The 18,400-nt window shown below is 51.2% G+C and overlaps 8 protein-coding genes across 8 annotated transcripts; 3 read left to right on the forward strand and 5 right to left on the reverse strand.

Annotated features, from left to right (window-relative positions):
- Positions 1-4,580: 4,580 nt before the first annotated feature.
- On the forward strand, positions 4,581-5,736 carry CC1G_00474 (hypothetical protein; the record flags this gene model as incomplete). Its single annotated transcript, XM_001829243.2, has 7 exons — positions 4,581-4,585; positions 4,880-4,942; positions 5,001-5,070; positions 5,165-5,265; positions 5,330-5,510; positions 5,578-5,656; positions 5,720-5,736. 7 exons carry the CDS (start codon positions 4,581-4,583, stop codon positions 5,734-5,736), a joined length of 516 nt encoding a protein of 171 aa, XP_001829295.2.
- Positions 5,737-6,840: 1,104 nt separating this feature from the next.
- On the forward strand, positions 6,841-7,962 carry CC1G_00475 (hypothetical protein; the record flags this gene model as incomplete). Its single annotated transcript, XM_001829244.2, has 4 exons — positions 6,841-7,075; positions 7,132-7,546; positions 7,602-7,741; positions 7,799-7,962. The coding sequence occupies exons 1-4, from the start codon at positions 6,931-6,933 to the stop codon at positions 7,960-7,962; spliced, it is 864 nt and encodes a 287-aa protein (XP_001829296.1). The 5' UTR covers positions 6,841-6,930.
- A 264-nt stretch (positions 7,963-8,226) lies between these two features.
- Positions 8,227-8,722, reverse strand: CC1G_13728 (hypothetical protein; the record flags this gene model as incomplete). Its single annotated transcript, XM_002912150.1, has 3 exons — positions 8,227-8,309; positions 8,396-8,496; positions 8,631-8,722. 3 exons carry the CDS (start codon positions 8,720-8,722, stop codon positions 8,227-8,229), a joined length of 276 nt encoding a protein of 91 aa, XP_002912196.1.
- Positions 8,723-9,232: 510 nt separating this feature from the next.
- On the reverse strand, positions 9,233-9,837 carry CC1G_00476 (hypothetical protein; the record flags this gene model as incomplete). Its single annotated transcript, XM_001829245.2, has 2 exons — positions 9,233-9,457; positions 9,748-9,837. 2 exons carry the CDS (start codon positions 9,835-9,837, stop codon positions 9,233-9,235), a joined length of 315 nt encoding a protein of 104 aa, XP_001829297.2.
- A 251-nt stretch (positions 9,838-10,088) lies between these two features.
- CC1G_00477 (hypothetical protein) lies at positions 10,089-10,605 on the forward strand (the record flags this gene model as incomplete). The annotated part of the gene is made up of 4 exons (XM_001829246.2): positions 10,089-10,144; positions 10,202-10,307; positions 10,368-10,454; positions 10,522-10,605. 4 exons carry the CDS (start codon positions 10,089-10,091, stop codon positions 10,603-10,605), a joined length of 333 nt encoding a protein of 110 aa, XP_001829298.2.
- Positions 10,606-10,834: 229 nt separating this feature from the next.
- Positions 10,835-11,493, reverse strand: CC1G_00478 (hypothetical protein; the record flags this gene model as incomplete). Its single annotated transcript, XM_001829247.1, has 3 exons — positions 10,835-11,119; positions 11,180-11,269; positions 11,386-11,493. 3 exons carry the CDS (start codon positions 11,491-11,493, stop codon positions 10,835-10,837), a joined length of 483 nt encoding a protein of 160 aa, XP_001829299.1.
- A 389-nt stretch (positions 11,494-11,882) lies between these two features.
- Positions 11,883-16,005, reverse strand: CC1G_00479 (heterokaryon incompatibility protein HET-C; the record flags this gene model as incomplete). Its single annotated transcript, XM_001829248.1, has 17 exons — positions 11,883-13,327; positions 13,402-13,519; positions 13,580-13,759; positions 13,807-13,890; positions 13,941-14,066; positions 14,121-14,152; positions 14,208-14,496; positions 14,550-14,598; positions 14,659-14,755; positions 14,808-15,054; positions 15,104-15,206; positions 15,258-15,277; positions 15,333-15,398; positions 15,451-15,525; positions 15,577-15,603; positions 15,660-15,829; positions 15,888-16,005. The coding sequence occupies 17 exons, from the start codon at positions 16,003-16,005 to the stop codon at positions 11,883-11,885; spliced, it is 3,246 nt and encodes a 1,081-aa protein (XP_001829300.1).
- Positions 16,006-16,165: 160 nt separating this feature from the next.
- CC1G_00480 (cytoplasmic protein) lies at positions 16,166-18,127 on the reverse strand (the record flags this gene model as incomplete). Its single annotated transcript, XM_001829249.2, has 5 exons — positions 16,166-16,443; positions 16,495-16,704; positions 16,755-17,106; positions 17,162-17,926; positions 17,981-18,127. 5 exons carry the CDS (start codon positions 18,125-18,127, stop codon positions 16,250-16,252), a joined length of 1,668 nt encoding a protein of 555 aa, XP_001829301.1. The 3' UTR covers positions 16,166-16,249.
- Between the last annotated feature and the right edge of the window lie 273 nt (positions 18,128-18,400).

The raw sequence follows: 18,400 nt of genomic DNA on the forward strand, positions 1-18,400 counted from the left end.
CTGCCAACGCAGTCGATGTCGAGATCCCGCCCCAAAAACCGTTCTTTTTTATCATTTCCCCATTTTCACGACCTCGCATACGCCCTGTGGATGACGCTACGAACCGCAACGACCAACATATCTCACTCTACTTACACAATTGGCAAGTTTGGACATTAGCTTTAACAGTACCTGTATCCCCCCTCATGCATCCAAATATCCCCCATCCTACTACTTATGTCGTGCTCTGTTTGGAGTGCGCTTTTCTCCCGAGCGTTCAGAAGGTTTTCTCTTCACTATTAGCTTTTCCTCGATCCTCTGTTTTGTGACGGGCTTTCCATTCCTTTTTTTCTTTTTCTCTTTACCATTCTTGATGAATATAAACTAATCTCCATCTATCAACCGCGCTTCGCCGTCTCATTTTCCCTGAACCCCAGTATCCCTGTCCGAGTCGCCTTTCGATATTATCAGTTTATTGAACAGGCCGCCTTGTTCTTTGCAAGGTAATGTGACCCGATTTACAAGAGACATGTTAACCATTCTGCTGGGCTTTACCTTCCTCTCCTCCATGATCGGCAATGAGTTAAAAGGCCCATCTTATTTGGTCCGAAGGACTTTGTCTTGCCTGGGTACTGAGGCTCGCGTTGTTGAACGGCCCACGAGGCAGGCCCTCTGAGAGTAGAGTAGCTTTAATTAGAGTTGCACACCCGTCAGAGGATGTCCCTCGTATAAAGTCCCATAAATGTCGTTACCTTTTCCGTCCCGCGTACCCTCTCACTCTAACAAAACGACTCCTACAATTCTAATCTTACCGCTGGTTGTTTCCTCGCATCACTTCACGCTTCCTTTTTGCTTTTACTTCTTGGTCGATCGCATGATGCCAAATCCGTCTCTCGAAATTCGAAGGACATACACCGCGGAGCGTCACTAGCCGATATGCCGCCGGTCGTAGAAGACTTGAACGAAGCATAGTTGACGTTGACGTGCACCTACATGGGATAGCACTTTAAATATTAAATGGCAGTCAGCATTGTCCCAAACCCTCCCACAAGTATACGTTACTCTCGCAGGATTGCTTATCCGCTGGCCATGAGTGTGACTGGGGACGACCTTTGCAACCAGGACCCACGAAGATAGAGTTTGTGCGTTCCCTGGTCCCCGTCAAACCCTGTCAGTGTCTGTAGAGTATAGACCATTCCCAGTTTCGCGCATCCCCCGGAATGAGTTGAAGTCCTCTCCATCACTTCGAAGCGTCGGGCCCCCACTATGCATAGTACAGATTGCCCACTCCCTTTCCCCCCAGATGTTCTATTTTCACACCAAACCTTGTCTATACTGAATAGACGACGTAGAGTAGATCCTAATCCATCGATAGAAGCACGCAGCTCCAGGGCGCCTTTGTCCAAAACTCAGATGAAGAGAGAAAGGGATCTGCTGGAAGAAGTGATGACACTGACATGGGGTCATGGACATTGATTCGAACCTGTGGTATACGAATGTGACACGGTGGCTTTCAATTTAAGAAAGAAATCAGATAAATTGAAGGGTCATACGGGGAGAGTCCAGAGCGAAGGCGAATGCTTGAAATAACTCCTGGTGTTTCTTTGGAAAGAAGGGGGTGGAACATGTCAGACGGAGGATGGAATCCTGAATCCTGAACCTGGAAAGGGGTTGATCAGGGTTACAGTAAGATCCAAGAGAGTGACGATAATCGCCTTCAACTCTTCACGGCGAGATAGTCGAAAATAACGCACCCATACAACCCTTGGCGTCTGTTGACTGAATTGAAGCGGGTTCAGAGTGTCTTAATCGACCAACATGAAACGGTAACGGAGATGTATGTACGGTGCACGGAAAGAAAGCACGCGCTTCGCCCCCTGCAAGGTAAGGACAACGTGTTTCAGACGTCACGAAGATTGTCGAGTTTGGAAAGTGTCATTTTTTGCTGCAGGCTTGCGACTGTCTTCGGTGCCTCAATCTTTGCACCATCCAGCTGTGGCACAAGATGTTTTCGCTCCGCACCGTGAGTTAGTAGGTTAGTTGGAAAACGTGTTCAATGATCGCCCAAACGCGATTTTTGATTCCGGTTCCAGATGGGTCGAACGGATCCTAATCGACGGTGATGGCCACTGCCAATGAGGAGGGAATTAGGGTCCACTTCATGGTTGATGTAATGTAAAAGTGCTCACAAGACAAATTCCTGTGCGCTGAAAGTGATAATGTTCTTCTTAAGTTGGCATCCTGGCACAGTTAATGTGCGCATGTCATAAAGTCGCACCTAGATAACGTCCCTTTGATCAATTATGATAATAATCGGAATTATAGGTCGCTTACGCCAATCTACACATCTATTGGATGGCGATGTAATTCGCGCTAAAGTGAGGAAAGAAAGAAAGAATGGACGTCATCTTCGGCGCGTCACACATTCAGTTCTGCGGTGGCGGCCCACTTTCCCCCACATAATGTGTCAACGCTGGCAATTGGGAGCGAATATGCAGGTTCATTGACATCAGAGCGGAGCAAGAGCCGTAACACCCATACCAGTGGCTAGTGCTAGTCATTTCAAAAGGGCAAGACCCTGAGTCAAGTCCACTTCCAACGGCGAATTACTGGAATCCATCGCCAAAAGAAACGCTGAAACGCGGAAGGCACAGGCCAAGAAGGACACTCGAGAGTCAGATAGGACAGGAAAAGGAATCAGTAGCCTCACGATAGCCTCGTTGCATGGCCGGGGCTTTGTTATTTGACCGGAGGCGGACATTATACGCCCATTCGAATGGATGGATGACGATAGCTCCATCAAGGGCTAACAAGCTTCTTGCGAGACGGTAGACCCGTCAGGCGATGTCATTTGTCCCGCAGCGGACCTCGCCCAATCCAGGGGAGGGAAAGATACGAGGGCGCGGAGTATTCTGGGCGCCATCGAGCAATCGGGAATCATGAGATAGAACAAATGCGCTCTCCTCGGATTAGGGGATCGGGAAGGTGTCGGGAGAGGAGGTAATGCTCAAAGTGTTCGACGGCGATGCTGTAACTGTATTCAGTAGATATTAACGTGAAAACACTTCGAGATGTCAAGAGAGACCACCAAATTTCGGGGAAACCCAGGACAGTGAACAACGGTCCCATCTTCCTGCAGACAAGCTTGTCTTTTCTGGCCGGGTCCCAAGAACTGCGCCGTTGGAGATAATGCCGCCGATAAAACTAGCGCCAAAGGGTCATGAGAGTAACCAGTCCAGTTTTGGTCGGTCAACTACCGCACTTCGAGGCAAGAGAAAATGGAGGATGAGCCGGTGAATGATATTTTACGAAAGGTCGGAAGATCGGTCGGTCAGAAGGGGAGGGAATTGGCCGTTTGACCGTTGGATCGGCAAACGGGAGTGAATCAAGTACCTGAAATTCAGAGGTAAATCTGCGCATTCAGGAGGAGAGTTCCGAATCCATGGGTTTGGGTCATCTTACCAATTTTTGGACTCCCGGACGAAATGAGAGGCGCTGGTTGGGCCCAAATATCGCTGTCAGAGGTATTACATATATGATTCGAAAGATGCACAAGACCAGGCTATCCACACACTCGAGCAAAGGAAAAGGTTAGACCCTCTGTTTTATGAAAGGCTGCCCAGAGCGTATTCCTCCAAAAGGCGTCGGTGGCAGCGACATTCCTGTGAAGGCTGTTATTTTCCCATAGATTCCACTGGGCAAGGCAGAGAAGTGGCGATGGCTTGATGATCCATGAGGGTCTTGTCGTTCCAATCATACGAGAAAGAACCGATGGAAGCCGCTGATAAGCCACAGAAATTGAAGCGAAGTTTGCGAATTTTCATCTTGGAGAGTTGAACCCCAGAACGTGAAAGGTGAATCGTAGGGTTCCAGCCAAGGATCTAGGATTCCGGGAGATTTCAGATTAGAGGAGTTCCAGCGCAAACAAGGAGCCACAGAGTATGTAGTGTGAGTCAAGCGAGAAAGGCGGGTTTTGTGTCGTCTACTATTCCTCCGTAAGGCAGGTAAAGGTCCTTCCTGCCTGAGAGTCTTGATCTGAAACGCCTCTCTGGGGTCGAATGAAGGCATCTCGATGCTCAGAGCATCGGTATACATATGTTCTTCAGACCAGATGTCAACGAGGAGGCCTGCATGCAGGGCAGGCGTTTCAAGTCGCGTCGAATATGTCTAATGACCCCCAGAAAGTCGTAAGATGAGTTTGGGAGAGAGAAAGGAAGATAAGGGGAATTGAAACGTGTCGCCTAGCTCAGAGGTTCTTGAGGATATTGTAGAAAAGATGGTTTGCACGATGCACAGACTCTGTATTGACAGCAGAGCAGAAGTGGACAGCGGGAAGAGAGGAACGCGTTACGTCAATTGAGCTCACCTGACCCAAATCACTGGCGGCGTGGTCTGGATCAGCCCCCTAATCAGGAACCCCAGTGCATCTTGCTCTCACCCGCCATCCAAGGGCGACGCCGTCGACACCAGGTCCCGACGTTCTAGGCGATAAATTATCAGCAACCTCTAGTGATACCCCTCAGAGACTTGTAGAAAGCGTCTAACGCTCACTCAGTTCACTTCTCTGCGATACCTTTTCTTAACTTAACGTTTTAATTACGATGTGGTGAGTACAACGATATCAGTTAGCAACTGGCCGCCTCGTTCCTCAATTCTTATCTCTCTGAACGATACAGGTGTGATAATTGTCTTTTGGTGCTCCCGCTTGTGAGCTTTTTCCAAAGAAATTCGAGTATGAACTTCTCCCTAACCCATTCTCTGCACCCTGTGTGGATTCTCGAATTAGCGAGGTGGAGCTATCGCCTGGGCCGTCCTGGTCGCTGTGAGTGCCATCTTTCCGGCCCCTCGACGCTATCGCAAACTCAACAGATCGGTTCCTTTTCATTTGCCAGGCCTACAGTATTGCCGGTGGTGTCTTTCTCCTCGTAAAGGGAGAATACTTGTTCTTCTTCTTCCCGGAGTGGTGCGTCTGTTTCTCCACACCCTGGATCAAGTAACCCACTACTCTCCGAAACTTCCAGGCAAATCTACGGTGGTATAGGCATTGGAGTAGGTGTGGCGGCTGTGCTGACAATGTTGGCCCTCTCGAATGTGAGCTATACTCTCTTCCCCCTTACATCCGATTCGGACCATCTCCCAACGAGATGATCGTGAAACTGACTTTATTTCGCTCTATTCACGTTAGCGATCGTACATTTGGATTAGGGTGGTTAAGTTCCTGTGGCCGTTTGTGATCGTCCTCTCGGCGATTCGAGCTATCCTTATGATTGTACAGCTCCAACGAGGGTTAGTCGCGATCGTTCTCGTCACCAAACGTTTCCGTTAAGCTCCTGTTCCCGATGTGTTTTAGGAAAGACAAGATTACCTGGGAATGTAACAATGGCGGTCAGTTGTGGACTGAAGAAGCTGCCGCCGCCGCTGCTGCATCTGGAGAAAAGTCTGGTTCTATGCCAGGAGGATTTTGCGCCGCCGGGTTCAACAGTCTTAACACTGCCTTCATCATCTCGCTTCTCGTCGATATCGTTTGCCAGGTAGGCCGTTTGTTCCGATTCAAGTGCCTCCGAAGCCCGGCGAATTGACTAACTTCTGTCACGAAAGGTCTACATGTACTTCCTAGCGTGGCGATATTCCAAGCGCCTGGAACGCTACAATCATATGAATGGGCCATACTATGGGGGTAGGTTCCGTCAGACAATTATCCGGTGTCCTCGATGATGACAGTTTTTGTCTCCAATGACAGGGTACTACAAAGCTTAAGGATCCTCTCAGCTACGTTCATTGTTCTCCTACTTTCATTTACTTTGGACATCAGCCTGTTATTCACGACCATGTTACGACTTACGACCCTTCACGACCTGTATCTTTACGACGACTTTCTGTTTTCTTTTGTATCGATTTTGTTGTCAGTTCTGTTTGGTCACACAGTTGTTGAGCAGAACAGGGTCGTCACTACAGGTAACGACGCTCATATCGGAGGATTTCTAGTGACGGTCGACGAGCGGTTAAAGTCAGGGTTCGCGCTCACGATAAAATTTGAAATCTAAACTGACAGGGCTAGATTTACTCGTTGTAGGATGGAGAAGCATCTCTCAAGAAGGTTAACCTGTGAATATGAAAACAACGTTGCACGAGAATGCGACGATTTGGCCACTTCCAGTGCACAGGCACATAGGTCTCTGTGAGCCTGTGACTATGTGATTCCCACTTGAGGGATTGGACATCTCATACTCCCCGAGTAGCCTCGGAAGCCGGATCTTGATGGCAGATAAAACGGACAAACAAAGACGGCGTTGATACGGGAGTTCGGTACGAGGAGAGGGACCCAAAGCAGAAACCCAAACGGTGGCTCACTCGAAACGGAGGCAAGAATCGCAGGATAGTGATCATGAGTCAGGAGCCGGGTCGGGTGTTATGTACAGTGAGTTAATGAGATGTGAATCGCCGGAGATTTCAAGTATCTAATGTGTGCAGTGGAAGTAGGGCAGCGGGCAACAATATCTGTGTGGCGCAACAGAAATTGGCAGGAAACATTGAGGGAAGGACGAAAAAACAAAGAAGCGATTTTTGACGGAAAGTGGACAACAATGGGGCCAATTGTGTCGAAATGAATGTTTTTGGCGAAAAGAGACTGCCTCGTGTCGATGAGATTGATCTGAGCACTCTGGAATGGGATTGCTCGGATTCCCAGACCCGCTGGACGAAGATTCTATATAACCGAGTGCCCAGCGGCCTCTGATCTTCATCCCCCCCTTCTCTCCTCTCCACTTCCTCTCCCGCCCCGCCCGCATTTATTTCTTTGCAGTTGTCAGTCTTTCCCAGCCTAACAAGCGCCCTTGTACTCACCCCACGCCACTAAATTAGGTCCTTGTTTTCCCCTCTCTTTATTTTGCCCTGTCGCCTTGCGAGCAAGTCGAACAACCACCCCGCACATTTTTAACGATCCTCAGCAACATGTCCTCGCAACTTATCTCCTCCATGGACTTTGAATCCTCCAAGCCCGCCTACATGGAACCCGTCGAGTTCTCATACATGGACTCTGGCCTTGAAGCCTACCTCCAATACCCGCAGTCTCCCAGTTTCGGTGTTGGCATTGGCTGTAAGTCTAATAATTCATGCATTCATAGAAAGGATCAACTCACACCCTTGTACCAGTGCCTGCCACTTCCTCCCCCATTGCGTTCAACTCTTTGAACCTTTCCGGAAGTGCCGGAGCCTACACATACTCGTCTATGGGTCCCTCTTCCCCCGCCCGCCCCTATACTCCTCCTGATGGCGCCAGCATTTCCCCCCACACCCTCACCTACGACCTCAGCGGTGCCGAACTTGCCTCGGACCCCTCGTCGGGTCGCGTAAGCCGTGGCAGCGGTCGCTCGTCACCTGCCCCCAGTGCTGCATCCCCCGGCCCCAACTACTCGACTGTCCCCCGTTCTCATCGATTCAACCCCATCTCTGCTCCCGCTTCGTCCCGGCCAACCCTCAGGCACAAGCGACGAGCCAGCCGAACCGATGACACCGACGATGAGGATGAGGACTTCCAACCCCCCGCCCCCGCTGGCAGCGCCGATTCGTAAGTACCGTTGTTCTTCGCTCCGCACTCCCATCTAATCGGGTCACTCTTCTAGCCGCCGTGAGACTATCCGCAAGCAGCGCATTGAGTCTGAGCAACGACGACGAGATGAGCTCCGCGATGGATATGCCCGCCTTAAGGAGACCCTACCATCTTCCAATCAGAAGTCCAGCAAGGTTTCCTTACTCGAGCGTGGTATGTCTCTAATAACCCATTCATCGCTTTTCAGTTTGAACTGAAATCGTTCTCCAGCTACTGGCCACATTAGGTACCTCGAGACCGTCAAGGATCAGCTTGAGTTGCGTCTCAAGTCTGCTGAGGCCGAGGTTCACCGGCTTCGAAACGTCAACGAGGCATTGATGCTTGGTGCCGCCTCCCAGCGCGCCCAAGCTTCAGGCCTTGTTGCCTCTTTCTGATTGCCACATCCCAGCAATCTACGAAGACCGTCTGTTCACTTCTCAAAAAGCTTTCGTTCTTGGTTGGGCAAATAATTCATCATTTCACGACTACATCAGACGGCATCCGACTCCCTGCCAGGACAGGTCAACTGCATTGATTTATTTTTCGGACATTCCATTATCACGCATCCATCATCATTGTATATTTACGCATCCACTTTCGCATTCCCCCGCCAACCTCCCTGCGTTCGTCGACGGCCTTGCTATAGGCCCAGCGCGCCGCTAGCGACGCGCTCGTCGATTCGGTCCAACTTCCCCTCTCCGACTCCCCTTCTCTTGCAGCCGCGCTGTACGTTTCATCACCACTACGTCACCACGAACCTGAGTCGCTGGCCTGTGGCCACCTCGGTTCATTCCCGGCGACGCGAAACGGAGGCTCGCATCGACATACCTTTCCGATGGACTGCGGATACCGGACGATGCTTTCGATCTCGACACGACACTGACGCAAGACCCTCTGTACCGGTTTGAGGCGCGACATCTCCGGGCTCCCTAGACGGAGTTACCGTTGAGTGCGTGCCTCGCCTGCTGAGCGGCGCTATCTTGCCCTCCTTCTTTAATCCTCGTCGCTTGTCGGACACTGCATCCCTATCCCAATCGATCCATCATCGCGCTTGTAGGCGTACGACCACTTAGGTGTGGTTCCGTGTCTCGCGCGTGCCGAAACACTGGCGGAAAGGTTTCCTTGCTCCTGCCTCGAGATTCGGCAGAGGCTCATCGTTGCCCAATCTCGTTCATCCCCCTGGCCTCCCTGTCAAGCAAGCAGGTAACCCTCGACAAACGCCTCCTCGTTGTATTTTATCCACGGCTCTTGATTCTATTTACGACTCTCTCTCTTCCGCGACATCATCCCCGTCTCGAATCGAGGATGCCTGATCACCATCCCCGACCGCGACATTCCTCTAATCCGACACACCATATCTTGATCTCACGACTCTTTTTATTTCTTCTCCATTCCACGAGTTCTCGCGCTCTCCTTGTTCACTGGGATGAACGCCTCCGCCCTGCACCTTACGCTCACCGCAACAACAATCTCCGGCCCTTGATGGACGTTTCTTACTGTCGCCGTGACCCTCAACCGGTTGAGGGTAGGTATATGAACAGTCCAGTCGAATGGTGCGGCCAGGGCGGATACACCCACACGCTCGTTTGATGACGATTTTTTCACGACCTCCTTCAAGATCCCGAAGCCTGCTTCCGCGTTCGGGCCCTCGAACTTTCCGGCTCTTCACTCGCCCTCGTCTTCTTCCCGGTTCTGGCTTGATGTTCTCGGCTCCTGCTTGGATCTGCTGGTCTCGACATTTCGCTTGCCGCCTTTGTCGTTACCCCTCCCCTCTGCGCGCGCGGAAACCCTTGAGGCTAGACCTCTTGCGAGCATACCCCCCAGACGCGAGCGGTGCGACATTGTGCTGAGTAGGTGACTTGTTTGGACTATCTGGGTCTCGGTTGGTTGCTGTCGATGTTATTCCGGCGCTGGGCGGTTGGTGTGAGCTTGTGGTGTGCTGACAGTACGATGGGTCTGTTCGGTGCAGCCGAGAGATTGCTCGGTCTTTCTCTCCCCTTTATGCGGCAGTGCCTCTGGTCAGAGCTCGGTCTCACGCCGGACTCGCTTGCTCGCAACTGGGTTGGCTGTTGGGAAATCTTGGGGATTTCACGAATATTCCTTAGTGCATCACTAGCTATGCCCACTATTACGATTTACGACTTGTTCATGTAGATACATGGTTATCTTTCTTTACCTACCCGCGACGTTCCGTGGAGATTTTTCTTTCTCGTTGTTGCTGTGCTTTGGGACGTAGGTTTCGAGCACTCTTCCCCTCTTTTTTTGAACATTACTATTGTCCATCACCACCTCTTTCGTTTCATACAGCAGATACTTGTTACTGTGTAGTCTGACTGGGTCCTACAATGGAACGAACCTACTATATGTTCATATCCGCGCATGATCATGAAGTTATTGAGAATATCGGGAGAGGTGATATCGAATCAATAATGACAGCATCGCCCGCTTGATAAGCGGATGATCAAACGGTATAGGTTCGCATCTGGCATGAGGGCCATCTTCGCCTCGAGCCCTTACCAAAATGGATTCTCAAGCTATCAAGAAACAACTGAAGATTAAGACGGGCGTCGTACAACGGTAAAGCCCAGCGTCGATCCCATTCAGAGATTCAAGTAACGACATGACACACTGCAGTCTCGTCAAGGAGAATGGTCTATACAAGAAAGAAGTGGAGCAGAATGTGGCGAAGAGGGACAAATTCATTGCCGATGGTGCTGAAGAATGGGATATAAAGAACGCGGTAGGGTTTCCAGACCCCTGAAACTCGCCATTTCAACTCATCCTAGGATTTGCACGGCAGGGCAAGTTGGTTGAAGAATCCGAAAAGATGGTCCAGGATACTGCAACCCGGCTTGCAGCAGCCGTCGCCGACCTTCGCGTCATCGTGGTACGTTCCACAATGCCCTTTTAAAACCGGTTGGATTTGTGCATAATACACCATGGCTTCCGTTCAGGATGGAGCGAAGACAAGGGAGGATCTTGCGGAGGATGCAGACTTTCTCAAGGCTCAAGAAGCTCTGGAAACGGCGAGCGCATAAACATCGCGATGGGTCGAATCTCGCTGGGATGCGGGTGAAGGCGAGTCGTTACGCGCCGTGACCTCGGATTTCTGGGAATTCAGGCTGGGGTATAGTCGAGAACAGCGGAGATGTGGAGAGCGAAGCTACAAAGATCACCACATGTTCAGCTTCGCGAAATTCAATTTTTGAGCTTACTTGCCTGCCACACATAGTATAACCCAACTGAGAGACAATAGAGAAGACATTATCACTCCTGCATCGCGTCTTCTGAGGACTGTGCTTGTTGTTGACGCTCGGCATCCCGGGCCTCTTTCAGCTGCGTAAGTGCTTCAAGAATCCCGTTCCATGCGTCCCTATCGACCTTCTCTTCTTGTAGTCCTCGAGTCTTGGTCGATGGGTTGCTGAGATCTCCAGGAAGTCCAACGCCAAGTGACGATGGGATGAAATCGGCAGGAGGTGCGTTGATTGCTGAGATGGGGATGCGAGCGTGGCGGATGTGGGCTAAGCCTGAGCGAATTTGCAATTGAATCGTCTTAAGGGTTCAAATGAACAGGTTATGAAAGGTCGATAGATAAGTCGATAAGGAGCATACGTTAAGCCTTTCAAAATACTCGCTGACTTCAATGACGAACTGTTCAGAACGTTCTTCGCCTTGAGGTAGTTTGTCGTCCGGTCCATCGGTCTGAGGCAACGTTAACAATGAGACTGCCGTCGCGGCGTTTTGTAGAAGGCGAGTAATGTCCTTGACCAGTTACCTTCTATTAGTGGGCAATAACTATGAGCAAAGATGTGAATTACCTTTTCAACAAGGTGAAGGTCGAAAAGCTGTCTTGCCGTTCGACTTGCGGTCCACGTTGGATCGATGGCTGGGGCTGCCTGTGGTGCAGCAGAATCATCGGCTGGCATGAGCGGTCCAAGTCGTGAATATCGTTATGTTCTGAATTAAGGACTCGAGTCTCGAGTCTAGACGGTGGAAGTTGAGAGCAGAACTCCGCAATGATTGGCGCCGTTTGGAAGGGTCGACATGGCCTCCCACGATCGGCATTGCCTGCGCAGGCATGCATCAGCCATGTATATGTGCTCGACCTCTCTTTCAATGGCGAGCGTGAAGCAGAAAACTTGTGTATTACAACCTGAGATGTATGCTTCATTGTAATAACGGAAATTGGTTCAAGCGAAGTATAGCAGGGCACGGTACAAGTACATTACTAAGAAGAGTCCTTCAGGGGGGATCACAACAATATTCAGGCAAGATCAGAGAAAGCATTCAGCGGGAAGTGTTGAAATGAAGGGAATCAGTAACGACGACCACCGCCGTACTTGTACTTGCGGCTATCTTCGTCATCGGAGTCGTGAGAGATCCTCATTCTTTCCGCTCCAAAGGTCTCGTTACTGCCGCCATAACTCGGCGCGTACCCACTGCCGTAGGATGGTTGGCCATATGAGGGCTGATACCCTTTCTTCTCCTTGCGATCATCGTCCGAGTCGTCATCCTTGGACTTCCTGCGGTATTTCTTTTTCTTCTTCTCGTCGTCGGAATCATCCTTGTACTTCTTGGGTTTCTCATCGGAGTCGTTGCGTCGATGAGAGCCTCCGTACTTAGGCCTGTCATCGGAGTCGTCGCGGCGGTGGCCACCCTGATTCCCGTACTGTCCTCCATACTTGGGCTTGTCGTCCGAATCGTCGCGCTTGTGCTTAGACTTGCCGCGCCTGTCATCGTCGGAGTCGTCGCGGCGTTGACCGCCATATCCGCCACCACCATAGCCTCCTCCGTACTTGGGCCTGTCGTCATCATCGTCACGACGTTGTCCATAGCCCCCGCCATACTTGGGTTTGTCGTCATCATCCCGGCGCTGGCTGCTGAAACCTCCACCGTACTTGGGCTTGTCATCACCATCTCGTCGTTGACCACCATATCCACCACCACCGTACTTGTGTCTATCCTCCTCGTCGTCCCGACGATGTCCGCCATATCCTCCGCCTCCATACTTGGGCTTGTTGTTGTCGTCGTCGTCGCGGCGTCCACCATATCCGCCACTCCCGTACTTCGGTTTATCGTCATCGTCACGCCTACCCCCGTAGCCTCCGCCATACTTGGGTTTACCATAGTCGTCATCCCTTCTCCTGCCGCCGTAGCCCTCGTCCTTCTGGTATCCACCCGAATATTCCTGCCTTCCGCTATAGCCAGAGGTGTCTTGTCGACCATATCCCCCGCTGTAGGTGCTCTGCACGGTCTCCTGCCTGCCACCATGAGAAGAGCCCTGCCCTTGGCGGCCGCCATAGCCTCCACCGTACCCACCGGCCTCCTGCCTTCCGCCATACGATGACGTCTGGTCCTGTCGCCCATAGCTAGTGTTGTCTTGTCGTCCTCCGTAACTGGTGTCCTGCCTTCCTCCATAGCCGGTGTTATCCTGCCGGCCATACACAGTAGTGTCTTGTCGACCACCGTGGCCAGCGGTTTCCTGTCGTCCATAGCCGGTGTCCTGCCGACCATACCCAGTGGTTTCCTGTCTCCCGTAGCTAGTGTCCTGTCGTCCATAGGTGGTACCCTGCCTGCCACCATATCCGGTATTGTCTTGTCGTCCACCATATCCAGTATTGTCTTGCCTACCATATCCCCCTTCATTCTTCCTCCCACCTGAGCCGGTCGTATCCTGACGCCCTCCGGAATAATAGCTCGCTGCAGCACCGGCTCCAGCCGCAGCGCCGACACCAGTCTTGTAGGAGGGCTTGTTCGTACCTAGTAATCGTACGAATACTCTTCAGTTTCTTCCGGTTCTTCCTCGGCCACATCGTCTTCAGGATTGTACTCACCACCTGAAGAGTAGCCACCGGATGGTTTGTAGGAGTGACTGCAGCCACCATATCCAGGCTCGTCAAAGCTATGACCTTCTGAGCCGAGACGCTTGTTCTTGTGCTCACGCACACTTTCCTGGAGAATACCAATCAGTACACTGTTTAGCCCTAATGTTGTGCCCGTGGCTATATTTACCTTGGTCAGAGCCTCAATAGTCTGTGCCGCCTCGTCAGGGCCCAAGCCACCGATCCACTTTTGCATGTGCTCGAACATTTTGTGCTGAACCTCTGAATTGCCAGTGTTGTAGTAGGGATGATGGAATGCCTCGAGGATGACATTGAGGACACTGTCGGGGTCCTCGTCATTGTACCACGCCTATATCGCGTCAGTAAATACTCCCGGTCATAGTAAAATACCCCTACCTGAACGATATGGTTGACGGTATGTTCGACGATGATCTGAGCAATCTTCCCTGCAGGCTCGTTGAGAATGAGGCCGAAGTGATCCTGCCAAAAGCGTTAATAATCGTGCCATGGAATAGGGAAAGGAGGCTTACTTTGGAAAGCAGACTGTGGGAGGGGTCATGAGCGTCGGGGTTATCGAAAACCTCATATTGGTCTTCGCTATCAATGACTGCCTTGCTGCCTTCGTCCAAGACTGAGGTGGCTTGAGCCAAGATGGGCTAAGGAAATGGTTATGCACCAGCCAAACAATGGGCGAGTTGAAAGCGACTTACAGTGAGGTATGGAGCGAGAACGGTGTAGATATCTACGAAAGCCAGTGTCAGGTGGGCCTAAAGAAATAGAAAAAAATGGAAACGTACAGCCATTCAGGGCGTTGCTGAACTCCTCGAGCAAGTTGTTAAGGCCAGGAACCATGGCCATCTTCTTGGTGACGTTCCTCATCACGTCGTCGTGCCACTTGAGGAGGTCAAGGAGCTTCTGTTGGACCTCGGGGGGTGCAATATTGTCAGGATCGAAGTGGTATCCTTGGGCAGCTTCCTTCATTTCTTCTCCTTGGTTGAGTTTCTCTTCTTCTTCGCTACTGCCTCCCATAATCCGGCTGAGGATGTTCTTCAAGGGGCCGAGGTCGGCACCTCCGCTTTGTTGGGCCTGGGGCGATATTCGGTCATAAGCCCTTGACAGGTTGACAATGATGTACACACTTCGTTCAGCTTTCCAGACAGGTCAGTGACACTGGCCTGGCTCAGTTTGCTGCAAGCCGACAATATCAGAATTGGTTGTTAACCAGATCGAGACAACAGAGGTACTCACTCGCCAGCCTCTCCAAGCAGCGAGTGCAAGAAGTCGGCACCACCAAAGGTACCTGTCACTAAAGGAGGAGCAGGGCCATTGGGCGTGTCGACGAGGACTGGCGACTTGTCAGAAAAAGGGGTTCCAAAGGAAGACCAGGGGATTCATACCATTGTCTCCAACATGGCAAAACACTTCTTCGTAACCCATCTTACGAAGGGCGAGCTCGCACCAGTTGCTGTGGGCCATCAAGTCCTCGAGGGTATGCAGTCCAGTTCCGAGGAGCCTGTAAGCCTCCCACAGGTCCGCGTTCTCTTCGCCATTGGCACGACGGCCGTACTCGATACACTCCCGCAAGGTGCGTCGAATGAATCCCGTGGACGTATCCCAGCCTTGACCTTCAGTGGCCATGTAGTTCTACGATATGATCAGCACATAAAGGCCGAGAATAAAAGAAGGCAATTACCTTCATGCCTGTCTCCGGATCAATCTCAAGTTCACGAGGGTCGACGGGAGGTCGCAGCTTGGGGTGATATTCGCGAGCATCCCCTTCCTTCTCTGCGTAACCCCTGGGAGCGACGTCAGGTGTGAGCGTTCCCTTAGAATGTATGGCTCCTTACTTTGGATTGTCAATGTGTTCCTGAGGCGAACGAGTGAGGATTGGCCGCTACAGTTCATAAAGACGTAGAACCTACCACCGGAAGATAAACCCCGAGACGCTCAGCGGTGACCTCGAATTCTTCAGTCGAAAAGCCAAAGGTCTATTGCAAGGAATAAGCCACAGACTATAAAAAGGCGTTGTAAGGTTCCTACCATGAACCCGAGGACAGAGACGACAAGAACCAAGGTTTCTGCAGAGAGCTTGCTCAAACCCGCAATATCCATACACTGATGAAGTGACGTCAGATCTTATCAAAAGTGCTTGGCTTGTGCGCGCACCTGGGAGTAGTCTCGCAACCAATTTCCCTAGAAACCCGGGGTAAGTCAAGAGTAGCACTTGGAGATAGGCACGATTAACCCACAAAGTAGACTTTCTTGATATCGTTCTTGTTGAATTTGCGAGGGCCGGTGGCAGCAGAAACGACCGATGAAGCGAATGCGAGAAGGTTGCCACCTCCAATTGCCGCACGACCCGCGGTTTTGGCCAGATTTTCCAAAACAGATTCGATGTCTCCATGCCTGAAAGCCTTGTCTACGAGAGAATCAGTTTCAAAGTAGACCAGCCTCGCATAGAATAAAGGTAGACTTACCGTTGAGATACGCAAAGTCTGGAATGTCACCAGCGCCGAAGGCATGGGCCCGGGGCAGCAGAATACAGACTGTCGCGACGATCAGGAACGTTGTAGTTAGACTTGGCGTGAAAGCCATGCTGAGTGCAGTTTCTGGTGAGGAACAGGAAGGGTGATGATGGTGGGTAGAGATAAAGAGTTAATCGATGGGAGGAAACTGTTCTGATATCGTCACCGTTGCCACTGGAACAGTCCAGGCGCCAAGTCTTGCCCAAATCAGTGACACGCCCCTATGTGTATGGACAGTTCGACGAATTGAATCAATAGTAGATGCAGGCTGTAACGAATACAGTCCAAAAATCGCAAAGGTGTGTCTGTGTAGTCTACAGTTTCTTCATTTTGATCCCTGAATGCGCTAATTTCTTCTTCTGGTCTCGGATTTCAGTGTCAAACTGTACTTGCATGGCCTTCTTCTCGACTCGACGGGATTGCTTGGCAGCTTTTGCGGCGGCCTTGCGGGCCTTCTTTTCCTCTTTAGATTCGTTTCGCGGTCGACCGACAGCAGGGCCCCGTGGAGCTAGGAAGCGGTCACCAAAGCAGGAACTTAAGGAAAAGCAGTTACACTCACCAGAGTCCTCATCGTCAGATCCGTCTGTGTCTTCGGAGTTGGAGAAAGTAACTTTGCGGGTCTCTTTCACTCGTTGGTCTTTCACCTTAGGAAGAGTTGGCGCGACTACAGAAGGCATGCCGGTCTTGGTGTCCAGGACGATTTTCGGGACAGGTTTTGAGTCACGGGCTCGAATGAGTCGAGGGTGATTCTCCAAGTTGCTGTAAGTCGCTACAAAGGAATCAGGACTCGTCGTCGCTTCCATACAAACGGTAACGTACTGAGGATGGTCTCACAGTCCCATCTGTCCTTCTTGTCTTCTTCTTCGATAAACAGATCTTCGTCACTATCACTGTTGTCCTGTCCCTCGCGGATTTTCGCTTCACCAACGGCACGACGAAGGGTGTCCAATTTGTCTAATCCCGTTTCGCCTTCAAGTTTTGGCCTCATCTTCCGACCGAGGATCTCGTAATCGTTCAAGAATTCATTTACCATGCTGTCGAAATCGTCTCTTGACGTGATGAGTTCCGGGGCTTCATCAGAATCTTCGTCAGAATCGGACATATGTTCATGGTCCCCTTCATGGTCTTCTTCGTCCTCGTCCTCGTCCTCGCCGTACTGCTTGAGCATCATCTAACAAAAAATGTCAGGGCCAGACCAGGATATGCGAGTTGCGAATGGTGCTGACCTGGTCGAACCTCTCGTCCAGGGTTTGCAGCCCTTCATGCCGATACATCGAGGAGCTACTCATACTATACCCAGAGGCAACACTTGAGCCCTTTCTCCTGCGCTTCTTCCCTCCAATCACAGATATCGTCTGAAGACTGCGAATGGTATCCCCGCCTTCTGAAGCCAGCCCATCATCACTATCCTCCCTTGGTGCCGCACGTTGTTCCTGCTTGAACTTTTTGAATCGGTCTTCCCAAGTCTCCTCAGCAGGCTCCGCCTCCTCCCCCTCCGCCGCTTGGTCTTGGACGCCATCCTCTTCAAACTCGAAATCGAAATCTTCGTCGCTACCACGTTCACCATCGCCTACCAGCTCCTGGAAGAAATCATCTTCCAAACCGTCGTCGACGAAAGCGTCATCCTCCAGAGCCTCCAAGACTTGACGAAGATGGGGGTCCATGTCAGGCTGGAACCCGGCGATGCTCTCTGGGATTGCTTGCTGGGATTCATACGTTCTCGGGAGCTCGTATGTCGGCGGAAGTGTATCCTTGGGAAGTTCCAGGGTCTGCTTCCCTGAGCGTTTGTTTTTCGATGTCGCTGGCGCCTCGATCAAAATACTCTCAACTCCCTCCTCTTGAATACCGACGGGTCGAAGATGTTGCATGTAATCGTATTCGGTATCATCGTAGTAGATTCCATAAAGACTAGCCTCCCCAATATTTTTAGGTATCTGTCCGGAAGAGAGTTCCTCTGACAATAGTTCTTCGAGGTCTGCTCGAGACTTGCCCTGCCAGACAATTTGATCTAGAGCAGATCAAAAAGCTACGATGGAGATGCGCACCTTTTTTACATTTTCTCTCTCGAACGGCTTGAGAATGTGCTGGCTGGCATCGGGGTCATTGATTAGAGGATCCCGTTGCGAACGATGTACAAGCTGGAAGTGCTTAACGCCGGGCTGGCGAAAAATGGATTTTGATTTTGGTGGCATCGGTGGTCGTCGAGGTCAGAAAGGAAGGCTGGAGAACGGTGGCTGTGGTGGGCCCCTTTGTGTGCTACACGTGACGTATTCTCCCACGTTCAGCGTCTCTGTGAGTCTGTCTGCGACTTCCACCATCGAATCGGTCGCAGTCTCTTCACCGCCCAGTTTTCAAGTCTAGTGTCGTCCTTGATCGTTGGTCAACTACAGCGCACAAGTTGTTTTCCCCCTTTTTTGCCCTGCGCGCCATGGACACGCGTAACGCCTTGCAACGCGAGCACCTCC

This window comes from Coprinopsis cinerea (genome assembly GCF_000182895.1).
Source record: "Coprinopsis cinerea okayama7#130 chromosome 1 map unlocalized cont3.1, whole genome shotgun sequence".
Taxonomy (NCBI): domain Eukaryota; kingdom Fungi; phylum Basidiomycota; class Agaricomycetes; order Agaricales; family Psathyrellaceae; genus Coprinopsis; species Coprinopsis cinerea.